Below are 23,785 nucleotides of genomic sequence, written 5' to 3'. Positions count from 1 at the left end.
ATGAAATGCTGGTGAGGCTACAAATACACACAGCCGCTCTATCACGTGATGCATACTGCTGAAAAGTGCTATGGTTATGAGCCGAGTTACACCGTGTAGCAAGTTTTGTGAGGTGCTTTTTTGATATTTAATGGATCGATTACATTTTTTATTTCTCGCCGATATCCGATCCAGTAATTTGGGTCAGTATCGGACCGATACCGATACGTAATATCGGATCGGTCCATCTCTAGTTTGTACAAGTAGAATTCTGTTAAATAATATTAAAAACAGTTAAATAATTGAGGAGAATCTTGATGTTCATCTGAATGGGCCCTAGGACATATAAATGTCATCAATTTATTGCAGACAAATTAACTTTATTAACAATGTTATGCATCTGTGTTGTGTTTCAGCCTACAGCTCATTGCTGTTGATCTCATCTTTGCACACTCTCTCAGTAAAATAAAGTAAATGCAATTTTGTGCAAAAAGGTTTTGCAGAACATCTGGAATCGTGGGCTTATCTTGAAAGTTAATCCAGTACAACAGAATCCGTCTCAGTCATTTAGTTTTTTTTTCTTTTTTCAACATTGTCTGTATTTTATATATTTGTAAAATATAAATTATGAGTTAATGATGCAGTGTTTTCAGTCTGTGTTGGTGTCTCTTCTGATGTCATGTACACATGCAAATGGATGACCATAGAAGAGTCAGAAGGGAAAAGTAGGATGATACTCAATTTCAGGTTAGTTGTGAGCCACAAGGTTCATCTTCTCTTTTAAAGGTTTATAAGTACTGTGTCTAGTTTGCTCACTAATCTTAAGGAAAGGTCCTCCTTGTGTGAAGTCAGCCTCAATAACATACAGGGTTTTTGCTCAGAACAGACTTTTGGGAGATGATGCAGGATTGGTCTGGCTATAGAAATGGCAATGATTCTGTGTTACCTCGCTTGGGGTTGTGGACTTCCTTGTTCTTCCTGAGCATTTGGCATACAGACATTTATTTTATGCTTGAATAAATTAAACCCCCACTGGGTGAAATATGCTTTATTACAATGTTCCTTTGACTGGAGGCCAAAACCTCTTGGGGGGGGGGGGGGGGGGGGGTGTTTAGCAGAGGGTACAGTGAACAGGGATACACTAGAAGTCCAAAAACTCAAAACCCTTCAGGATCCAGGATTATGACCAAGAAGAAACAAGAAAATAAGATTTATTTTCTTTTAAGGGGTACATAAAAATTCATACTTTCATATTGATTATATTATATTTTTGGTTCTTATTTAGTGGGTATGAAAATAAACAGTAGAAAGCTGTGTGGTGAAAATGCACAATTTGTAGTACATCTTCTGGAGTTTGTGGTTTCAACGTGGCAGTAAGATGAGGAAGACAGGAGCCCATGGAAAAAGGTCAGTTAGTAAATATTCTGTTTTTGAAGGAAATGTTTCTATAATATTACATGATACAGCTCCAAATTAATTAGCTAATGACAATTTGATTCTTTTTACCATGATTTGCAATACAATTGACTCATAAAGGGTTTTATCAGGCTAAAAACATGTCAGGATCTAAAAAATGTGGACAAACTGAGCTGAGGTGTTTTAACCTCCTCTACATCCCTGTTAGCAGGATGAAGGTGCCCTCTTGTGTTGTGCATCAATTTTAAAATTAAACTTCAGAAAAACATTTTTAAAAAAAACTTCACTGAGCTTTCAGCATCTTCAGCAACATCAGCAAAGAGACATTTAAAGATTTGTAAAACCACACTGTGTCAGTTTGTTCACAGGAGTCACAAGAAGTGATTGTTTTTTATGGCTAGACAGACACAGTAAAGAGCTCAATCTAACAAGACCTCAAAAACATCAAGAGAACATTTAGAACATGTCAAGGTACCACCTGTAATGTGTAACTGATTTCTGTGCATTGCAGAATGCCACAATAATGATGGAAACAAAAAAGAAATAGAAACTAAAATACTGTTTTAATCCCACAACAGTATGAAAGGATTCAGTCTATTTCAGTTTAACAAACTCAGCAATGTCCCCATAAGAATAACAAAGCCAAAGTCCAGCATAGAGCGGCTGAGTGAATGTGGTCTGGACTCTGTGGAGGAGAGTCATGGTTTCAGAGACGCTGTAGAAGGACAAAATACCTGCTGTGTGATCCAGGTACACTCCTACTCTGGAGGAACGAGGACCTGAGACACGAGTTTGGATGTTGTTGTACCAAAATGTATAACTATTTTTCAAACAATCTAATGCCCAAGATTTGTCATTATGTCCAAACCAACATCCAGTTTCTACTCTGCTGATATTCTTGTACGCAACTGCTACAATAATTCCTCCACCTCTCCACTCCACCTCCCAGTAACAACGTCCAGTCAGACTTTGTCTACTCAGGACCTGCCACCATCCAGTGCATCTGTCTGGATGATCAGAATAAGACTGTTTCTTTGTGGATGTTGCTTTTCTGTTCTCCTCTGATAATAACAGATATGCGTTTGCTGTGTTTGGATCCAGTGTGATTTCACGTGAATATTTTAAAAATTCCGCTCTAGTCTTTGGCTCTGCTTGTGGATCCGACAGTAAAACATCCACTTCAGTGACTGTCAGTGAGATGTTTGTCCATTCCTCTCTCAGAATGTCCTGTAGTTTATCTCTGACCTCTGACACAGCTGCTGTCACATCCTCAAAGTAGCTCAGAGGACAGATATTGATGCTGGATGAGTCTGTAGACTCACTGAGTGCTGACAGTGAAGGGTAGTTGTGTAGAAACTGGATGTGATCCTCTGTGTGTGTGAGCTGCTTCAGCTCAGCATCTTTCCTCTTCAGCTCAGTGATCTCCTGCTCCAGCTTCTCCTGAAGCTCTTTGACTCGACTCACTTCAGTTTCCTGCTGGGATCTGATTTGCTGCTTCACATCAGAGCTTCTTTTCTGGATGAGATGGATCAGCTCAGTGAAGATCTTCTCACTGTGCTCCACTGTTTGATCAGCAGACTGATTGATGGCCTCCACCTCCTGTTGAAGCAGCTTCACATCTTTCTCTCTGTCCTGGATTCTCTGCTGGATGTTTTGTCGACTCACCTCCAGCTCTCTCTGCCTCTCAGTCCTTTCTGCTGCAGCTGAGACTGTGTCGTGGCCTTTATGTTCATCCACAGGGCAGAGATAACAGATACTCTGCTGATCAGTACGACAGAACATCTTCATCACCTCATCATGATGAGAGCAGATGTTCTCCTGGAGCTTCTTGGAGGGCTCAACCAGCTTGTGTTCTTTTAATGTAGGTGAATAATAATGAGGCTTAAGGTGTTTCTCACAGTAAGAAGTCAGACAGATTAAACAGGATTTGCGGGCTTTCAGTTTTCTTCCAATACAGAGACCACAGGCCACATCTTCAGGTCCAGCATAGCAGTAATCAGCAGTAGCAGCTTGGAGTCCAGTCTTCTTCAGCTCCTCCACTAAATTTGCTAAAATGGTATTTTTCACCAGCACGGGCCTCACTGTGAAGATCTGCCTACATTGAGGACAGCTTTGGATTTTCTTTACCTTCTCGCCATTCCAGAGTTTTGTAATACAGTTCATGCAGTAGCTGTGTCCACATGGAATAGTCACCGGATCCTTCAGTAGATCCAAACAGATTGAACAAGTGAAGGTTTCTGGGTCCATTTGATTTTCTTGCTGCGCTAATTCCCTATTTTCTCTCTGACTGTCACATAGTTTTCACGTTCTGTGAACACAAACAGCCTCTGTGCCCTGAAGGGAAACTGAGCTCTTATTTACTTCTTGCAATCCACCCTTATACAGGGGAAGTATTAACAGTGTGACAAAGAGCGTGTTGTGACAGGCATGGTGTGTTATGCTTGACTTACTGAATACAGTAACAACTATGACCCAGTTAAACAGTTTACAGGAATTTAAACAGGAATTTTTACACTCAGAGCTTTAACTTTTAGCTCCTAACATGTGAATTGAATTGGATCTCTTATCTAGGAGGGTTTTTCAGTTCTGACTGACTTGTGGGGATTTGGGATTTAAGCTCTGTAGGATCTACTGAGGACTTTGATATGTCTTGGGTCACTGTGCTTCTGGCTGTTGTAACACAAGTCAGTGGATTTTTTGTGAGTCATGTGATTGTTTAGTGAAGTACATGGGAAAAGACAGTTATCGAGAATGATTGAAATGATTGGTTCCCTTACTTTAACCTACACTTACAGGTTAGTTATCTGTTTTGAATATTAATAAATATGACTTAAAACATTGTCTAATCACCTAGTCAAACTACAGAACAGCGATTAGAATCATACAGTCTATCTAAAAATCATTTTACATTTTTGCTCTGTCTGGCCTGTTTGGTGCCCTGGGTTATCTTGTTTCAGGATACATAATACCTGCCATTATCCAATGACACATCTGCTTACCTGCTTATCTTTTGCTTGTTTCTCCTCTTGTTTTCTCTTTTTTTCTAAACTGAGGATCTGATGACTTTTACCTTTTCTTGTCCATCTTCTATCAGTAATTTTGCGATCAAGTATCAACACCAAACTCTACAACATAAACTAATAGACTAACAGACCTACACCTTGTATAGGTTTTTTTTTCATGGGATTTCACACAGCCCAGGAAAAAATAATTAATACATAATGGGCTTTGATTGACAATATTATGAATGAAATGTGCACTATTTGAAAGCAGCCCGCCTCCTTTTCTTTTGACAGGTTGTGTGTGAGCAGCAGCAGCATGCAGGCTCACTGAGGGCCCTCGCACTCACTTTTCGCTTATATGTGTGTGATAGAATTCAGAAAACAGATCGGTGCAAATTATAAGTCTATATCATAGACTTATAATTTTAACACGTTAAAGGGGGGACGGCAGAGGATTCTCTGGCTGGCTGGAGCGGGATCTAATAACTTGCTCGCAAAATAAAACAAAATAAAAACAAACCAACAAACTAGGGCTGTCAACGTTAACACCCTCATCACGATTAATGAGATTACAAATTTTAACGCAATCAACCCATCTAGAGCGCAGAATGGACAAACTTTGGACAAACTGCCCGAAATGCGTTGACAGAGACATTTCAGGGATTTTGAGTCATTCTGCACTCCAAATGGCATTAAAATTTTCATTCTTCTTTCTGTGACGAGAAAGAAGAATGAAGGCTACCAGGTTTTTTAAATATTCTGAGATAAGGATCAGCACTTGGGAGTTAAAGTTTGTTTCCTCGCCTTTGCCTTATTTTTCTACATTAAGTTTATGTGAAATGTTTTATTGGCAGTTGGTGATGATTCCATGTTTTTCAAAGTCATCCAATGTCAGTCATCGAATGTACCAATTTTCAGGTAATTATCTGTCAGAGTCACTGAGTTTAATATATGCAGTATTTTCACTTCTTTATGGTTTTAACAGTTTCTATACTCTGACCTATGCTGTTTGTTTCTTGTTCACTCTCTCATTTGATTTTGTTTCCTTCTCATCATTTGATCTCATTTTTGTCAGGTGTGTGAAAGGAAGGGATCAGCTGTGAGAGAGCAGAAAGCAGAGGGAGTGTTTTCAGGCTTTACCACATTCCAGGACAAGGAGCAGCAGAGTTAAAATTCATAAAACAACCATTTTATAATCCTCTGCAGTGTTGTTGTTCCAGCACAGTGACAAATAGGATAAGAGACACAAGTCATAAACTGTAAGTCAGCAGACATGAAAAATATGCTTTAAAAACAACAGTAGTTACACAAACTATCACATGAGGAGAGTCACTCTGGAGACATCAACTCTGGAGACATCAACATAACAACAACAACAAAAAGCAAACAGTCATCATGGGTTTTCAGTAAGCAGAACCTGTGCTCACACTCTGGACGACCATCAGTAAGCAAACATTTAAATATTTTTCTGTCAGTTTGTTCACAGCAGTCACAGCCTGTAACAACGATCCTGCATTAAGGGACCATGGGAAAGATAAGAGAAAAGAGTTTCCAGTTTACGAAAATCCTAAAATACTTCCAACTTCAATGTACCCAGGGTATCTGTCTGTTATCTGGATTCACGTCCCCTTTTTTCATGAGGATATGTGCTCACATGAAGCTGGTTATCAAATCACTAAGTTAAACCAGGGTTTCCACTGCATGTTCACATGAGAGTGGTGGCATTGGCACCATCTAACCAATCACAAACATTGGTATACATACTGTATACTAGCAGCAGCAGAGCTGAGTTTTGCAAAAGAAGAAAGATAGTTTTAGTTTTCATCCTTACAGCTGCAGCCTTAGTGGTGTCAGTGGTCTAACAGCCTAAGACCAAGTAAAGATTAAAATAAAATGGAGCTCATTTATTGGGTCAAGTCTATGCTTCAGCATAGCAGTGATAAGCAGGAGGAGCTTGGAGTCCAGTCTTCTTCACTTCTTCACCAAAACTGCTACAATATAGCACATTTAAAATCTGAGATAACCCAAAGTGTTTTACATTTGAGGCATATGACAAAGTACATTAAAAAATATCATGTTTCACTTAAACACCGATTCGAGTCCCAAAATTCTAAATTTAACCAATGATTCACAATTAAATAAAACTATGTTTTTCATAAAGCAAACACATTTACTGCCACAAAAACTTTCTTCATTTTTGAATTGAAGCAATGAAAGAATTTTCTAACTTCATCTTTATGTTCACGAAGGAAGAGAAACATGAAACATGTCAGAATATGTTTTTTCTTTCTATGGTCAAGCTGATCACAACTTCTGTAATAATCTTTAACAGGTTCTTGGCTAAATTGTGTGCTTAGGGTAGCACCTCTGCTCTTGAAATTTGATTTATCTGCCGATAAAAATTACGAACTATCAGGGTACTAGGTCTTTGACTCAGTATTTGAGTCTTATTTTGTATTCAGTATTCTTTCTGTTGCTTTATGAAGATGTTTTAAGTTCAAGTTTATACAGTTTGGTCTTGAGTCCAAATCTTTTATGTCTGAGTTTTTTGTATTTCTACTTATGTTGTCTTGTCTTTGTCTCATCCTTGTGTCTCTTGTGAGATTCTGTCATGTCCTCTATGTATGTTTCCCAAGTCATGTCTATGTTTATTCCCTCTGTCTCATGTTTGTTTTCGTATTTGTGTCTCTCTCCATGTTTCTGGCTCCCTCGCCCTCCCACGTTCCTCCCCTTTGCGTTTCATCCTCCATCTTCACTTCATCCTTTGTGTTTCCACTTTCCTCGTCACCCTTTAGTGTATACATTGTCTCCGTCTTCCTCAGCCTTTTGTCAGACCACCAGTTAATCCTCTTTCGTGTTCCTGTGTTTTCAAGGTATTTCCAAGTGTTCCAGGTTTTCATGTGTTAATTTTCCCACTTTAGGTTTTATGATTAGTTTCTTGTCTAGTTGGTTTTCCTGTTTGGTTTATGCTTGTAATCAGTCACAATAAAAGGCTTGCTTTTTGTTAAGTTTAGTTCTGCCTCTGTTTGTCTCCAACAAAACATTGATTCTTTAAAAAGGAAACTTTGTCTAAATTTTACAACTCAATACCAGTAAGGCTAACGATGTGATAATCAGTTTCTGAAGAGGACTAAGGACAGACCCAGAAGCAAGATAATGCATAAGGATATTTAATTTCACACAAGAGATTCACAGACTTAAGCACTAACACACTACAACTTTTTCAAGGAATGTTCTAACAATAGTTGGGAAAAACGTGGGGTAGTGGACAGGATGGTGATATAAATTTTTTAAAATATATTCTCAGTCTTTTCCATCCAAAACAGGGTTCCAAGGGAAAATGTGAAAATGTCTCCTTCAACTCCACAAGACTGGTTGGTAAACTTCCACACATCTTTAAATATCTTCAAGAAAATCAAGAGCCAATCCACTTTTCCACGATCAGGAAGAAATCCGCATCGTTCCTTCAGAATCCTGGTTTCAACTAACAGGCAGACTCTTCTCTCCAGTGTCCAGGCATATACCTTTCCAGGGAGGCTAAGTGTGATCACCCTGAACACAACCTCTGGTCCCTCTTTTTAAAAAGGTGGACTACCACCTCCAGCATCCATGCTATGTCATTTATAGGGAAATTGTAATCTAATTATAGTAACTCTGTAAAGGATTACACCAAATTATTTAAATACAAGGCAGCAGATTAGACTGTGTGCTAATGTAGAAAATCTACATTAAATTTAAAAAGCTGACTGAATATCCAAAACAATGACAACATTTTTGCTCCATGTTTTAGAGATTACACATGAGAAAAAATAGCACAAATTTTGCTGAAACCTTTTAAATATATAACTCACACCAAGAAGCAATATAACTAAACAATTAATCAAGAAGACAGGTTGAGGCAAAAGTTTAACCTCCCTATTGAATGACCAGGGTACCAAATCCTGGCTACAAGAAGAACAAAAAAAACAAATTTTTTTCATGTCCTCCTTTTTCACTTGTATCACTTGCAGATATTTTGTAAAAAATAAAAAAATAAAAAAATAAATCACCTCTACAACATAAAACAATACACCTATCATTTTATATCATATCTTATTATATATGCTATTCAGACACATTATTATTATCATTATCATTATTATTAATAATAACAATAATAATAATAATAATAATAATTCCCACTGCAGAAGAACTTTCCAAATATGAGATAAATATCTCCTCTCATCCTCATTTTTAAAAATTCTCATTTTACTCTCTGATGAGTAGTGATGAGTGACAGATGGTTTCTTCCACTGAAAACGCTACATCTAGATGAACAGAATCAACCTTTTGAGTAATTTGCCTGCTTGCCTGTATTGGCCCTGCCATAAACCCACTTTTACAACTAACAGCTATTCCACATTTTATGTGAAATTTTCAACTTGTGTGAAATCTCATGTGTCTTTTCAAGTGTATCATCTGAATGAATCTTTTCCCACAGGTGCTACAACAATGTGGCTTCTCACCTGTGTGAATTCTCATATGAATTTTCAAGTTTATCATCTGACTGAATCCTTTTCCACAGGTACTACAAGAATGTAGTTTCTCACCTGTGTGACTTCTCTGATGTCTTTCCATTGTTGGTTTATGACCAAATCTTTTTCCACAGGTGATGCAAGAATAAGGCTTCTCACCTGTATGAATTGTCATGTGTTTTTTGAATGTCGATTGGTCTCTAAATCTTTTCCCACAGGTGCTACAACAATGTGGCTTATCATCTGTGTGAATTCGCATATGTCTGTTGAATGCTGACAAAGCACAAAACTCTTTTCCACAGATGCTACAAGAATATGGCTTCTCACCTGTGTGAATTCTCATGTGAGTTTTAAGGTTAATTAGCTGACTGAAACTTTTCCCGCATGTATTACAAGAATATGGTTTCTCACCTGTGTGGATTCTAATGTGATTTTTCAAATGTATCATCTGACTACATCTTTTTCCACAAGTGTTACAACAATATGGCTTCTCATCTGTGTGGATTCTTACGTGAGTCTCCAATCCTGATTTCCTACTGAATCCTTTCCCGCAGGTGGTACAAGAATAAGGTTTCTCACCTGTGTGTGATCTCAGATGTCTTGTTAGGTTGGATTTATCATGAAAGGTTTTTCCACAAATCTCACATTTTGCAGACTTTTTACTTATCTCAGATTTACACTGAGTCTCTGACAATGGAGAATTTTCCACTCTGTTTCTGTTATTCGTGTCATATGTCTTCTTATTCAGCTCCGCATATCGAGTTGATTCTGAGTTGATGTGCTTACTTTTTTCCTGATCTTGACTCTCTGGTTCAGGAGAGCTGTGAGAAAGGAGCTGATCACTGTGTGGCTCTGAATCACTGTGGTCACCTTCATCATAACCAAGAGTTACAAGAAAGGTTTCAGTCTCCTGCTTCAGTACCAGCTGCTCTCCCTCCTTGCTGGTGTAGAGTTCCTCGTGTTCTTCTTTAATCTGCAGAGTCCCTGGATCCTCCTGGTTCATAATGTGGCTCTTCTCCTTGTTATCCACCTGCTGGTCTGTGAAATCCTCTTCATCCTTACAGACATGTTGATATGGAAAATCTGAAGGGGTAAATAAACAAAACAAATGTCAGAAAATTGTAAAAATGTGATGATGTTGAGGCAATGATCTAAATGAATGTTGAGTTCTAACACACTTTTTTTTAAGCAAAGTTCCGCTAAATATTTGGATGCTTGCAATGCTATATTTATTGGATAATGACCAATTCTTTGTAATTTTGCTTCTGTACACCACCATGTTGGAATTTAAAATGCAACAATCAATGCATTTAGTAACTGAATAGCACTGTTGTGCTCTGTTGGGTTCAAATCAAGTGACTGGCTTGAAGAATATCAAATTTATTTGTCCTGATGAACTTTTGGGTTGCCTTTGCTGTGGGTCATTATCTATTTTGGCTGCAAAGTGCCATCTGATCAGTTTTGCTGCATTTTTCTGAATCTTACCAAAGTATAGCCTGTAAACTTCACAATTCATCCTACTACATCTGTCAACAAACACATCACCAGTAGACACTAGTGATCCAGTTCCACTGGCAATGATACATGCTCATGTCTCTCCCATAATTGACACATAATGTGCTATCCTTCACCACCAAAAACTGAGTCTGAGAGATAGCTAGCTGAGGTACACTTAGCACAGTCTCAGTCATGGTTAGGTGATGACATAGGAAAGTGACAAGAGACAATCAAGGGTGAGAAAGCCAAACTCCAAATCACCCAGAGATTTTAACTGACAAAGAAAAATAGGAACCAACGGAAAGTAACAAATATTGAATGAACGTAGAAATGAGGAAACTAAACACAACTTCACTAATATTAAACTAGGATTACAATATAACAATAACTAAAATGCATATATAACTAACTAAACTAACAACACAGACTCAGGATGAAGCCAATATATTTTTCCAGACCCGGATGCTGTTGAAATCGAATTTCTATGCTTACAGCGAAAACATGTAATTCTAGAACTTAAATGGATGACAGAACAAAATGAAACTTCTGGTGTTGGGTTTGTGTCTCTGCACGGGCACAGATTTAGTGTCAACAGCAAGTGGAAATGTTAAACTCGTAAAAATCAAGCGTGATAATTAAAAGAACAAGAAAAAGTAATGAGATAAAAGCAATGAGGCTCTCAGTCAAACATTTGACTCTTCTAAGTCTACACATATAGATATAATTTACTTAGTTCTCTTATTTTTCTGATAACAGATGACTGCTGAGTTTTTGTGTGTGTGTATGTGTGTGTGTGTGTGTGTGTGTGTGTGGGGGGGGGGGGGGGGGGGGCTTTTTAAAAGTGCACGTGTCACCTGGTCCCTTCAGTAATTACGGAGGACCACAAGAGCCACACTCATCAAAATAAAGAATTCTGTGCATAAATTGTACAGTAAATTATGCATTTGTAAATTAATTTACAAATTTCTTTTTTTAATTATTTTATTTATTCAAACATTACATAAGTAATTTATTATTTAATAAGTTTATTTAAAATAAAAATGTAAAATAAAAACACTAATCAATATTTCAAAATGAATAATTAATTCATTAATAAATACCTCAAATCAAAAATTGTTACTGGTATCGCCACATAACCTGGCTTGAGTCATACAAGCTTTGGTTAGATAGTTTCGTTTTCTACCGAAGCTGGGTCTGTTTGTAGATGTAAAGCCAACGGTACTTAAACGTTTTAGAATAAACCAAGCAGACGGTTCAATCTTTAAACTAAGTGTATTCACAGGGACCAAACATCTGTCCCATGAGCTGTGGTGAGGAAACAGACCCAACCATGCTGTGCTTGGTTTATAGTTAAAAGAACTCTCATCCTGTATAAACCACTAATAATAAGTCCTCCTCCATGTTTTGTCATGCTTATATCATACAACCTGAGTCTGTCACCTTTGTAATAAAGCCCAACATTTCTGCAGGGTCACGTGTCCTGTTTCCCCTTTTTTTGTTTTTAAAATACATAAAGAGTGATTCTATTAAAAACTGTGTTTTCATCCTGCAAGTTAACAGATATTTGATAAACCTCTGCTGTTTTTGTTGTTAACTGTCATGGTTGACTTCCTTCTGCAGGTGTCCAGAGTCAGAAAAGACTGAGAAGGTGAGAGGTGAAGGGACAGAGGCTCTCCACCCCTGATGAAGCACCAGGACAAATTCAGCTATGTGTGAGGAAGAGGAGGAAAAAAACAAGACAGCAGCAGGTGAGAGATGGAGAGGAGAACAGGGGAAGAAAATATAGCTGTTCTCTGTAATTTGGGGACTGGTAAAAACATTTGAGACAGTTTCTAGATATTTGCTTCCTCCACTATCACTGAAGCTGAGTAAAAACAAGAAGAACAGGGAACATTCCCTCAGTGACACTTGGAAAATTAGAAACTAGTCTTTAAAGCTTCAAAACATTTGTGACCTTTGACATTATGGTGCTATCTGTACTCAGCAAATATTTTTATGAGGGAAACAAATCATTTCTAAAGGCTGTATAATCAGAGTGACTCCGTTTTTCTGCAGCTCCAAGGAAGTGAACTCTTAGTTTCATCATTTCCACTGCACCAGTAGAAATGTTGTTGATGTTAAATGTTTAAGAAACACATGCACTATTGCTACTGATTGCAGCTGATTTTTAGGTTCTTCCTGTTTCTCTAAAAATAAATGTAAATTTGAGCAGTGAGTAGGATCCTAAATTATTCAAATTCATTTTTTATTAAGACTGATACAGGTTTGCATACCTGTGCTGTGTAAGTTTATTTCAGGTTTCCACATATCATCACTGAGTTTGAGTTGTTCATCCTCACTTCCAGCCTCCTCCTTCAGTTTAAGCTGCTCTCCCTCTCCCTGATTGGTGGAGATTTCTTCCTGTTCCTCTTTTATCCGTGGGGCCTCTGGGTCCTCCTGGTCCAGACTGGAGTTTTCCTGCTGGATCCAGACCTGCTGGTCCTCCAGACCTTCCTCCTCCTTACACTTCATGCTGCTATTAGAGGTCTGAGGAACAAAAGCGCACATGAAAAAGGTTACTAATGTGATGACAGGAAAATACACCTCTAAACAAATATAATCCAGTACATATTGAGTTCTTGAATCACTACCCGATTAGCTATTCTTATTGTTGTTAAATTACTATTAAACAAATTACTAAGTGAAACTAAACAGAGCTCCCTGAAAGGCACAGCCAATCACATTGGCCATATTTGTCACATGAGGTAGGACTCCAGTAGAGAACGTAATTTAACTCTTTCTGCACCGCTGAGTGAATGAGAGGTTGACAGATCGTTTTTTTCTTTCTATTGGGTTTATTTTTCTTTACTCGAAGAGACCAAATTATTGGTGGGGACAATTCAATAATCGCTGGATATTGGTGGGGACATGTCCCTTCCGTCCATGCCAAATCTACGTCCTTGACCCACTGTCAGAGTACCTGGGCCATTGACCCAGTGTTTCGTTCTGTTAGGTCAGGTGTGTGGAGAATGGAGACAGAGGACCAAAATGCTGGACTCATAGATTTATTATTAGGTTGAATGAACTGAACATAAATGACTGAATGAACTAGGAACACACACGAGCAGTTGACAACAACAAGAGTTCAGCACTGTTTAATCAAAACATCAGGATTGACATTACAAGAAATATTTGGGGTTGGCTCTAAACATGCAGGGTGAGGACTGAGTGATGATTTGCTGGATAGAGCCAAAGTTACTAATAATCTAACTAATCTTAGCTCTTTGAGCCATCTGCCCATGGAAATTACCCACTTGGTGTGATAACATACAAAAGATCACTGCATCACAGGAAACATTATATAATTCACATATAAAACTATGAATTGTAATTTTAAATGGTTTAAAAGTATGTAGAATAGCATATGTAGGCAAGTATATTTCTCCTTTTTTTTATCAAGAAGCAAAGACAAAAAGGAAAAAAAAAGAAACAGGGCAGGGTTCGGTGGTTGAATCATCCCCACCAATGCCAAAACCAAATCTACGCCCTTGCAATGGGTTTGCAGTGTTTCAGGGTTTTTGTCAGATTTGGGACTGTGTTAGTGCGTTAATACAGATATAAAAATATATAATACTGACTTAAATACCTACAGCTTACAAAAAAAAGAGTAATGCATGCATTTATGAAGGTGGCAAAGCAACTTCATTAACATGCAAATACATGGGGATCTGTTTCACTAACATGTCAGGTTCATACAGTGGCACATTAATAATAATGCAGCTCTCCTCTGGATAAATCCTAATATCCACTTGAGTCTCAGTCCACACACAATCCCTACAGCATCCACAATGTGGCAAAAAAGGGTAACCTCATTTATTCTTGATGTGAGATTCAGTGCTATGATAATAAGTGAAGAAACAAAATATGGTAAATGCATGCATGCAACAAAGACAGAAACCAAATCCTCTGTTCATCAATCCAGCGGTATGTAGTACAAGGCAGGAGTAAGTACACAGAAGGTTTGGCAGGGTTGTTTCATATGCCCTAAACCTAACCTGTTCAGGTGTGCTGCCTCCTAATGTAGCTCAGTTTCAACCACCAATGAACTGTCAACAAGGAATGTAAGGCCAGCCCTGTAGCCACCGCATTAGCATTTTCCAAAAAGAGAGTTTGTTTCTTTCTCTGTGTGTACCCCTGCAACAGATTGTCAATTCGTGAAGGCTGCACCCTGCCTCTCTCCCTATGACACCTAAGATGAGCTCCTGTTTTGTGAATATTTTTATTCACATACAAATGGTGCCACATCACTCCAGTGCGTTCTGGAAGCACTACGCAAATGCCAAAGAAGAAATGCCTTTTCTTAAATCCAAAAGAAATTATTTTCTAAAAACTGGCTGTAGTATAAGTGCATAAGTTTAGATGCTGTTGAACAATATTCTGTATTTTATTTTTGGCAAGTGGAATTTCTGACCGTTTTTCTATTATCTGAGTTTTCCACATTAAAAGCTTGGAGCAGTGGACTCTCATTTAGCCAAGGGGTGGCAAAAAAAAAGCAAATAAAAACAAAGGGGAATCGGGTGCTGCCATCTAATAGACTGAGATTTCGTTTGGATCTTTTTAGTCTAAGTTAATGCTGAAGTCACAGTTACCATAATTTTGGTCAGTATGACCATTTTAATTATTTAACATTTTATATTTAAAACAAAAATAAGCGAGGGTGGTGGGATCATCATCTGGTCATCTGGTTCAGACTTGAAGCCCCTCTCTGAAAGCAAAATTCCTGCCGGTGTTCTGGGAATTTCTCCTACCCCGTAAACCGTCCTACCCGTTGTTCCTGAGCATGTGCGCGCATGCGCACAACACAAAAAGGGAAGCTAAGCGCATCCGGCTGTGATTTCACGCTACTCCATTGTCATATTTGCAGGAGAATAGGTAAGTAGTAAGTATTAGTACTTTTTATTGACGTTGATACTTGATTTTTTAAGCCTTTGTGATTGTTTGTCAATATTAAAGTGAAGTCGCTATCTGCTTTCTGCACAAAACTGTCGAATTTGCAGATTCGGTGAAGTCTGCTGTCAAGTTACTGGACACGTGGTATTTGCACAACACTTTTGAGTCCGCAGCTTCGGTGTTTTAAGGCTGTTTCGGTAATGTCGTATTTAATAAGTTAAATTATTTGCATTGTTAACTGCACATATTGAAGCTCATAAGAAAATGTTTACTGACATTCGTAGATATGGAGAAGAAGTGGGAAGAGATTTACGCGTTCATTTCTGCGGGCTCCTACCCTTCAGGATATGACAAGGCTCAGAGGCAAAACCTCAGAAGATATGCCTCAAAATTCAAACAAAAGGGTCAGTAATTTATTGTTAATACTAACAACTCATATATGTGGTTAAATTAATTTCTAAATATATATTGTTTTACTGCAGATGGAGAACTCTTTGTTGGAACCAGAAGAGTAGTAAAAACCATGGATGATGCCAGGAAGATATTTCATGAGTTTCATTCATCTCCAATTGGAGGACACACTGGCACACACAAAACGCTAAATGCAGTGTGTTCCAGATTTTACTGGTTTGGTATGACAGTTGACATTAAAACATGGGTATGTATTAACTGTTTGTACTGTTGTTAAATAGTGTTTAAAATAAGCAAATTTTTTGATATCAGTTAAAAGAGAAACTGTACACTTGCAAAATATAAATAAATATGGTTAATTAGTGATATTACAGTAATAACCTGTAGGCCTGGCAGAGATTTGAAGACGCGCACACAAACTATTGTTGCTAAATAGTTTGTTCGTTAGAGAATATGTCATTAAGTGTTTTTGTTTTTTACAAATGAGAATGTTGAACATTTACGTGAACTCCATAAATATTTTTACCTTAAAGATTCTGGAATGTGACCAGTGTCAAAAAGTTGGGAAACCACTGACTGCTGTGCAACCGTTGCAGTGTATTCAGGTAAATATTATGCCCCGTTTACCCATCAAACTATGCTTGTAGCTCATATTCATAAAGGCAGGAGGGTTTGCCAACTAATTTTAACCATCAATGTTAATGTGTACATTATACAAATTGTTATTCAAATTATTAATTTGTCCTTGATAGGTGTCTGAAGTGTGGGAACTTATTGGTATAGATCTTACTGGACCTCTTCCTAAAACTTCAAGCGGCTTCCAGTATATACTTACTGCAACTGACTACTTTTCAAAATGGGTTGAAGCTTTCCCATTAAAAACAAAATCTGCATCTGAGGTAGCCCAGCACTTGTGCTCCATTATATATAGACATGGCTGCCCCAAAAGGATTTTGTCAGATCAAGGCAGAGAGTTTGTGAATGAAGTAAGTGTTAAATAATTTTCAGTTACATTTTTTAACTTTACTTCACTGGGGTCAAAGTTTTTTTTCTTGTGTGCTTGTATAAGAAGTATAACCTTGTCCTTATCTGTTGAAGCTCAACTCTGATCTTTGCAAGTTATTGCAAATTGAAAGAAGTGTCACAGTAGCATACCATCCACAGACCAATGGTCTAGATGAAAAGACCAATGACAACATAAAAAGGTATGCCTAATTTTTATCTAACAGTTTTTAATAACATTACTTATGTTATTCAAACTTAATTGTTACTTAGTAATTTATTAATTTATTTACTTCTAATTAAACTTTCATTACTGTCTTTACATATTTCTATGCCTGCATTTAGAGCCCTCCGAAAACTGGTGAATGACCAGCAGAATAACTGGGATCTGTATCTAGAGCCCACCCTGTTTTCACTTCGGTCAAAAGTACACACCACAACAAAATACACACCTTTTTTCTGATGTATGGAAGAGAGGCAGTATTTCCATCAGAAGTGCCTGCTCAAGTGCCGGTGAGTGTTTGTCAAATTCTTTCTGTTAGAACAAAGAATTGAAACCATTTAAGAAAAAAAAAACAGTAATGTCTTTATGAATATGATATCATCTTGTTTTAATTGCTAATATCTACAAAATTTTAGATTTCCAACATCATTCTGCCAGACAACAAAAGGTACAGTGACTATGTACAGTCTGAAAGTGAAGCACAACATGCAGTTAAAGAAACTGCACAAGAAAACATTGCGAAGTCACAAGACAAGCAAAAGGTTGCATACGCCAAGCGGGCCCTGAAAAAGTACAAAAATGTTGTGTACAATGTAGGGGATCAAATTCTGCTTCTAAATATGAGGAAACGTGGGCGAAAAGGAGGAAGACTTGAACCGGATTTTTCAGGTCCCTACACAATTGATGACTTCAGTGGAAAATGTGTTAGACTGAAAAACGCTGAGGGAAATACTTTAAAAAGTCTATACAGTATTGACCACATTAAACCCTATAGAACAAGCCACCCTGTCCAAGTCTCAACTCCAGCTGAACCTGTTGAGAGTAGCCCATCTTCTGAGATGTGGCCTTGCAGTCCTCAGCATCATCATGAAGCGCTGCAAAATAACAGATCCTCTGTCATTCAGTTTGCACCAAAAATAGCTCAGGTAAAATCAGTCCAAGCACCAGAAGAGCTTGTACCAGTGACCCCCCAGAAACCCAGCACGCAGGAAAAAGGTGGCATAGCTAAAAATCTCATTCTGACCGGTTGGTCAATTGTTGCCAGTTTGGCTAGTCAAATGGATACTCCCCTCTGGCATGTTTATGTTGTTGGCCCGTTGGCCCTTGTCTGCTTGTGGCCCGTTGGCCCTTGTCTGCTTGTGGCCCGTTGGCCATTGACCGTGATTTTCAAATGGCAACTGTTATTACTAAAGAAACTTATCATATTTTGTTTTTTAGTGAAGTGGCTTTGGGCTGCAAAAGACACCGGGCGTGTAGAGGCAGTCGTTGGGCCATACAAATTGTATGACTCTTCTTTTCGCACACTGGAGGACAGTGGGTGGCTTTCTGATGAGGTAAGTGAAGTAATCATTTTTGGTCCTAGTGGTGGTCTGTAAAAATAATCTTCTTTTAATCCAAACAGGTCATTGATGAATACCTGCACTGCCTCATTAGGAAACAAAGGGCAAGTAAGAACGTATGCCGGTTATTTCACAAAAGTATTTTATACAATTTTGTAATCTTTTAAAAAAAAAAAATCTTGCATTTTTCAGAAACCCGTGTATCAGTTGTCTTGCGTTGTTGCAACCTCTCTGTTTTCTGGGAAGTTTAAATGTGTCAGCAAGGTAATGTAGATGTTATATTGGTTATATAGTGTATGTTATGTAAATAAATCTAAACCTTTATAAACTTAAAAATATTCCACAGATGTTGTTTCCGGCTGAGGACATTTGGTTGTGCCCACTGAACTCTGGTGCACACTGGATCCTTGTGGTACATGTTCACACCTCATGTGTTTTTTCTCTTTTTTGTTTTACTGTTCTTTTTAGCAGCATATTCTTATTTTGAAAATGCTTACAATTGATTATGTTTACTTAAGTGAGTGTAATACACATATTCTACTAAATACAATTTTTATTTTAGGTTGTCAAAATCTCCTCACAATCTGTACTGCTGTTAGACCCTCTTGGAAATGAAGGTTGTTATGAAAGGAAAGTTATGCGTAACTGGAGGTATTCATCATTCATTAATTATCTGTTTTGGGTTGTTTGGTTTGTGGGGTTTTTTCTTTTTATTTAGAGCAAAATGCTGGCTACATTTTAAAAACTTGTTTTGTTTTTATTAGGAATTTTCTGAAGATGAAAGGAAAGGAAGAGTCCAGAGTGGATTGGAAAATGGAGACTCTGCCACACAACAAGCAGATGGACTCCAGCAGTTGTGGAGTTTTAGTGTTGAAGGTATTTAATAAGCAATTGTATTTAATGTATTTAACTAGAATTAAGTTAATCAATTGCAATTACTGTAACATATTTTACAGTTTGCCGAACACTACCTTCTGAGTGGAGAGGTTACTAGGGTGCTGTCTACTCCAGAAGCCATTGGGCTGCACCGCACTGAAATTGCTTGCGAACTGCTAGAACATCAAAGTAAGTTGAGTCATGTGCTTTTGTATTGCAATAGCACTTTCAGTTTTGTTTAAAACTGTTAGGTTGAACGTCAGTGTGTTTCTAGGTAATGCTGATGACTACTGTGTGGTTTGTTCCATGCTGGAAGCCGATCCTGACTCCAGTATGATTGAAATGGTAAAACAAATAAACCACAAATGCAATATACAGTCAGTGTTGGGAAGGTTACTTTTAAAATGTATTCCATTACAGAATACAGAATACATGCCCCAAAATGTATTCTGTAACGTATTCCGTTACGTTACTCAATGACAGTAACGTATTCTGAATACTTTGGAATACTTAATATATTATCATGCTTTTTACAACAACGTGAATGTACTATTGCTGTGTGATTTATTACTATTACTGAAGGTCCGCGACTCCGAACTGTAGTAAAGGGACCTCTGACTAATACGGCGGGGTCCCTGTCGGCTTGTAGCCGAAAAATAGCTTTACTTTGTTGTGTGGGTCAACTTTTCTTGCGAGAGACAGAGAGAGGCGTTGAAAGACTGCTGCAACGGAACTTATTGTTTTCGGAGGAAAACACGAACACAGTGTACAGTCGAGTCTTAATAGCTTACTTACAGCTGGGCTCGTCAGGCTCTCTTCTTGGCTACAGTGGTTATTATTATATTTACATGCTTCCAGCTCCCGTTTTTGCTCGATGACAACTCGTACCTTTCCACTCCCCTTTTTCTCCCTCCTCGCGCTCACAGACCCATAACGTGTATGGCAGTCCATTCTCCCTGCAACACGGACTACACTGCCCATGATGCTACATTCTTTAGAGCTATGCTTGTAGCATTCTGCCTGTTAGCTTAGCACAACAACAACAACAACGAAAAAGCGCTCTCTCACCCAGGAAACACACAGTCGCAGAGAGAGAGAGAGCGTCGCCCTGTAACCATGGCAACCGTAACGCTGCCGCCTGGAACAACAGAACGTAGCTGTCAAACAAAACCCAAACAGTCCTGACCCGCGACAAAATGAAACAGGAAAGTACCGCAGTGTAATCCATTTATTTCAACAAAGTAACTGTATTCTGAATACCACCTTTTTAAACGGTAACTGTAACGGAATACAGTTACTCATATTTTGTATTTTAAATACATAACGGCGGTACATGTATTCCGTTACTCCCCAACACTGTATACAGTGGCTTGCAATAGTATTCGGCCCCCTTGAACTTTTCCACATTTTGTCACATTACAGCCAAAAACACAAATCAATTTTAATTGGAATTCCACGTGAAAGACCAATACAAAGTGGTGTACACATGAGAAGTGGAACAACAATCATACATGATTCCAAACAATTTTTACAAATGAATAACTGAAAAGTGGGGTGTGCGTAATTATTCAGCCCCCTGAGTCAATACTTTGTAGAACCACCTTTATCTGCAATTACAGCTGCCAGTCTTTTAGGGTATGTCTCTACCAGACGGGTAGAGACATTGGTCTTTCACGTGGAATTCCAATAAAATTGATTCATGTTTGTGAATGCAATCTGACAAAATGTGGAAAAGTTCGCGGGGGCCGAATACTTTTGCAAGCCACTGTAGTAATTATTTTCTCATCAAATTCATAATGTTGGTTAACACACTTACACCCCCCCCTTCTCCCTCTTCAGGTGCAGTGCGAGTTTTGTTCCAGATGGGCACATTTTGGATGTGCTCAATATGAGAGCAGCCTGGTCAAGTACCTGTGCGACAAATGTGCATAATTTGTACACTGTTTCTTTTTCAGTTCTTTCTCCGTGTGTTCTGTTGGATCTATAAATGTCAAATATATGTATCTGTAAATATATTCAGTAAATATATACTGTAACTATAATGGAGTGAGTTCATTGTCAAAGTTTATATAGTCAGGTGTTCCAATCACATCAATGGTGACAGCTGTATAACTTAAGCACCTTGGCATGCAGACTGCTTCTACAAACAAGTGCCAAACCATGCTACTGTTGTTATTATAAACTAGAAGCATAATTCTGTTGGCAAGAATTACGTGCCAAAACATGCTACCTTAGTTAATAAGAGCAAGAAGCATAATTCTGATGGGAAGAATTACGTGCCAAAACATGCTACCGTTGTTATTATAAAGTAGAAGCATAATTCTGACGGGAAGAATTACGTGCCAAAACATGCTACCTTTGTTAATAAGAGCAAGAAGCATAATTCTGACGGGAAGAATTACGTGCCAAAACATACTACCTTTGTTATTATAAAGTAGAAGCATAATTCTGACGGGAAGAATTACGTGCCAAAACATGCTACCGTTGTTATTATAAAGTAGAAGCATAATTCTGACGGGAAGAATTACGTGCCAAAACATGCTACCTTTGTTAATAAGAGCAAGAAGCATAATTCTGATGGGAAGAATTACGTGCCAAAACATGCTACCGTTGTTATTATAAACTAGAAGCATAATTCTGATGGGAAGAATTACGTGCCAAAACATGCTACCGTTGTTATTATAAACTAGAAGCATAATTCTGATGGGAAGAATTACGTGCCAAAACATGCTACCTTAGTTAATAAGAGCAAGAAGCATAATTCTGATGGGAAGAATTACGTGCCAAAACATGCTACCGTTGTTATTATAAACTAGAAGCATACTCTGACAGGAAGAATTACGTGCCAAAACATGCTACCTTTGTGAATGTGACCTACAAGCACACTTTAATGGGTAAAAAGAAGTGTCAAACCGTACTGGCTTTATGAATATCAGCTACAAACATACTCTGATGGGCAAAGTTAAGTGGCAAACCGTCATACCTACTTAAATTTTTGCTGGAATTATTGTTTGGCAGCAGAAATGTGCATAAATTACGTACAGTAGGACATTTTGCCAAAGTAGGGCAGTTTGTCATATGGCAGCGTAAAATTATCCTACTGGTAGAACGGTTTGCCAAAGTAGGACTGTTTGTCAGGGGACACCGTAAAATTATCCTACGGGTAGGACGTTTTGCCAAAGTAGGATGGTTTGTCAGAACACCGGCCTGCTGGGCGAAGATAGCCACAGGCGGCAGCGGGCTCTTGTGTAGCCACCGACCGGCAGACAGAGAGCCGAAGCGGACATCCAACTGGTGGCACCCTGCAAACTGCTTTCCCTTACTGCCTACTCTATCTTAATCTCTAACGCCATCTTCTGCTAACGTAAATTTCCCCAGTGTCTCCTTGGATGCTTAATGCCAAAAGTTTACTGTTAAAGAGAGAGAGGGTGGTGGCGACTCCTATTTTATATAGTATATCTATAAAAAAAAAAAAAAAGCTCATAGCTGCTGCTTCATTATTGTCTGTTAGCCTGCAGACTGAGCTCCGATCAGGGTCCTTACACGTCTTACTTCTGTGTAAGCGTCACATACCTGTTATCTGTGACTTTATCCCGAGTCTTCGGCTGATAGCTGGCAGTCTGCGTTAAAGGCTGATCTCCTCTTCATACTGTACGATCGTGTTTTTAGCCTCTGAGCAGATTTCTTCAGCAGTTAATCTCTCGGACACTGAATTAAAGGCAGTGCTGCTCGGACAACTGAAATATTTCTCTCATACCACCAAAACAGGCTCTTCAAGCTAACAGTCTACCGCACATAAAACATCATCCATCAGAGTCCTTGAACTGCACAAAGCTTTTGTCCCACCTCAGCAGCTGCATCCTTTCAGGCCGTGAAGGCCGCACTCAGCGTTTTTATATCTCTTACGTCGCGCTGGTCCTGTTGCCTAGCAGCGATGGCAGAAAATTGACACCCATTACTGAAAAAAAACAAAGACTGTGCTGATGCTTTGAACCTGCTGTTTGTTCTGTTTTTAACACTCTGTGCTGAAGCTGAAGGAATGTGATGCAGCTTCAAACTAAATTACTTTGATGGGACACAGTGTGCTGTGACAAAGAGTTTTATCATCCTAAAAATATGTGGACAAGCTAAACTGAGGTGCTTTAACCTCCTCTACATCCCTGTTAGCATGATGACGGCGCCCTCGTGTGTTGTGCATCATCAGATTTCAGTTAACTTAGCAGAAAAAGATGTAAAAAAAAAAAACTTCACTGAGCCTTCAGCAGCTTATACATCATCAGTAAAGAGAGATTTAAATATCTGTGTGTGACACAGTGAGTCAGTTTGCTCACAGGAGCCACAACATGTAACACTGCTTTTTCTCTCTTTGCCTGAAGCTCTTATGTTATTTAGCGCTGGAGTTACATTTCTTATGTGCATGGTGTAAAGTGCTTAATCGACAACAGTCCCTGCAGAGGATGTGGGTGTGATCCACAGTTGCTCTCCAGGATGAAGGAAAGGTTGGACATCTTTGATTGAAGGTGTGTGTTCTTAGCATAGTTTCACAAACTAGTTTCATTTTTTCCTCTAGCTTTAAATACTAAAAACTCACAATAA

The 23,785-nt window shown here is 38.4% G+C and overlaps 3 protein-coding genes across 4 annotated transcripts; 1 reads left to right on the top strand and 2 right to left on the bottom strand.

Annotated features, from left to right (window-relative positions):
* Positions 1–1,178: 1,178 nt before the first annotated feature.
* On the bottom strand, positions 1,179–4,227 carry LOC146368187 (tripartite motif-containing protein 16-like). The gene has a single exon (XM_084913686.1). It carries the CDS (start codon positions 3,640–3,642, stop codon positions 1,990–1,992), a length of 1,653 nt encoding a protein of 550 aa, XP_084769812.1. The 5' UTR covers positions 3,643–4,227; the 3' UTR covers positions 1,179–1,989.
* Positions 4,228–7,551: 3,324 nt separating this feature from the next.
* LOC146368185 (uncharacterized) lies at positions 7,552–23,308 on the bottom strand. Of its 2 annotated transcripts, XM_084913700.1 has the most exons (4): positions 22,763–23,308; positions 17,203–17,285; positions 12,682–12,934; positions 7,552–9,994 (listed from the first exon to the last, which is right to left on the bottom strand). In XM_084913700.1, the coding sequence occupies exons 3-4, from the start codon at positions 12,917–12,919 to the stop codon at positions 8,814–8,816; spliced, it is 1,419 nt and encodes a 472-aa protein (XP_084769826.1). In that variant the 5' UTR covers positions 12,920–12,934; positions 17,203–17,285; positions 22,763–23,308; the 3' UTR covers positions 7,552–8,813. The 2 variants fall into 2 exon arrangements, with proteins under 2 accessions (XP_084769826.1, XP_084769827.1); XM_084913701.1 differs by lacking the exon at positions 17,203–17,285.
* LOC146368186 (uncharacterized) lies at positions 17,422–21,159 on the top strand. The gene is made up of 9 exons (XM_084913739.1): positions 17,422–18,307; positions 18,376–18,417; positions 18,506–18,577; positions 18,660–18,725; positions 18,876–18,964; positions 19,078–19,189; positions 19,270–19,378; positions 19,464–19,534; positions 21,029–21,159. Exons 1-9 carry the CDS (start codon positions 17,594–17,596, stop codon positions 21,119–21,121), a joined length of 1,368 nt encoding a protein of 455 aa, XP_084769865.1. The 5' UTR covers positions 17,422–17,593; the 3' UTR covers positions 21,122–21,159.
* Positions 23,309–23,785: the final 477 nt, after the last annotated feature.

The sequence above is a fragment of the Perissodus microlepis genome, chromosome 18 (genome assembly GCF_051167445.1).
Source record: "Perissodus microlepis isolate ML-2025 ecotype Zambia chromosome 18, ASM5116744v1, whole genome shotgun sequence".
In the NCBI taxonomy this organism is placed as follows: Eukaryota; Metazoa; Chordata; class Actinopteri; order Cichliformes; family Cichlidae; genus Perissodus; species Perissodus microlepis.
This window is presented reverse-complemented; position numbering and strand designations above follow the sequence as displayed.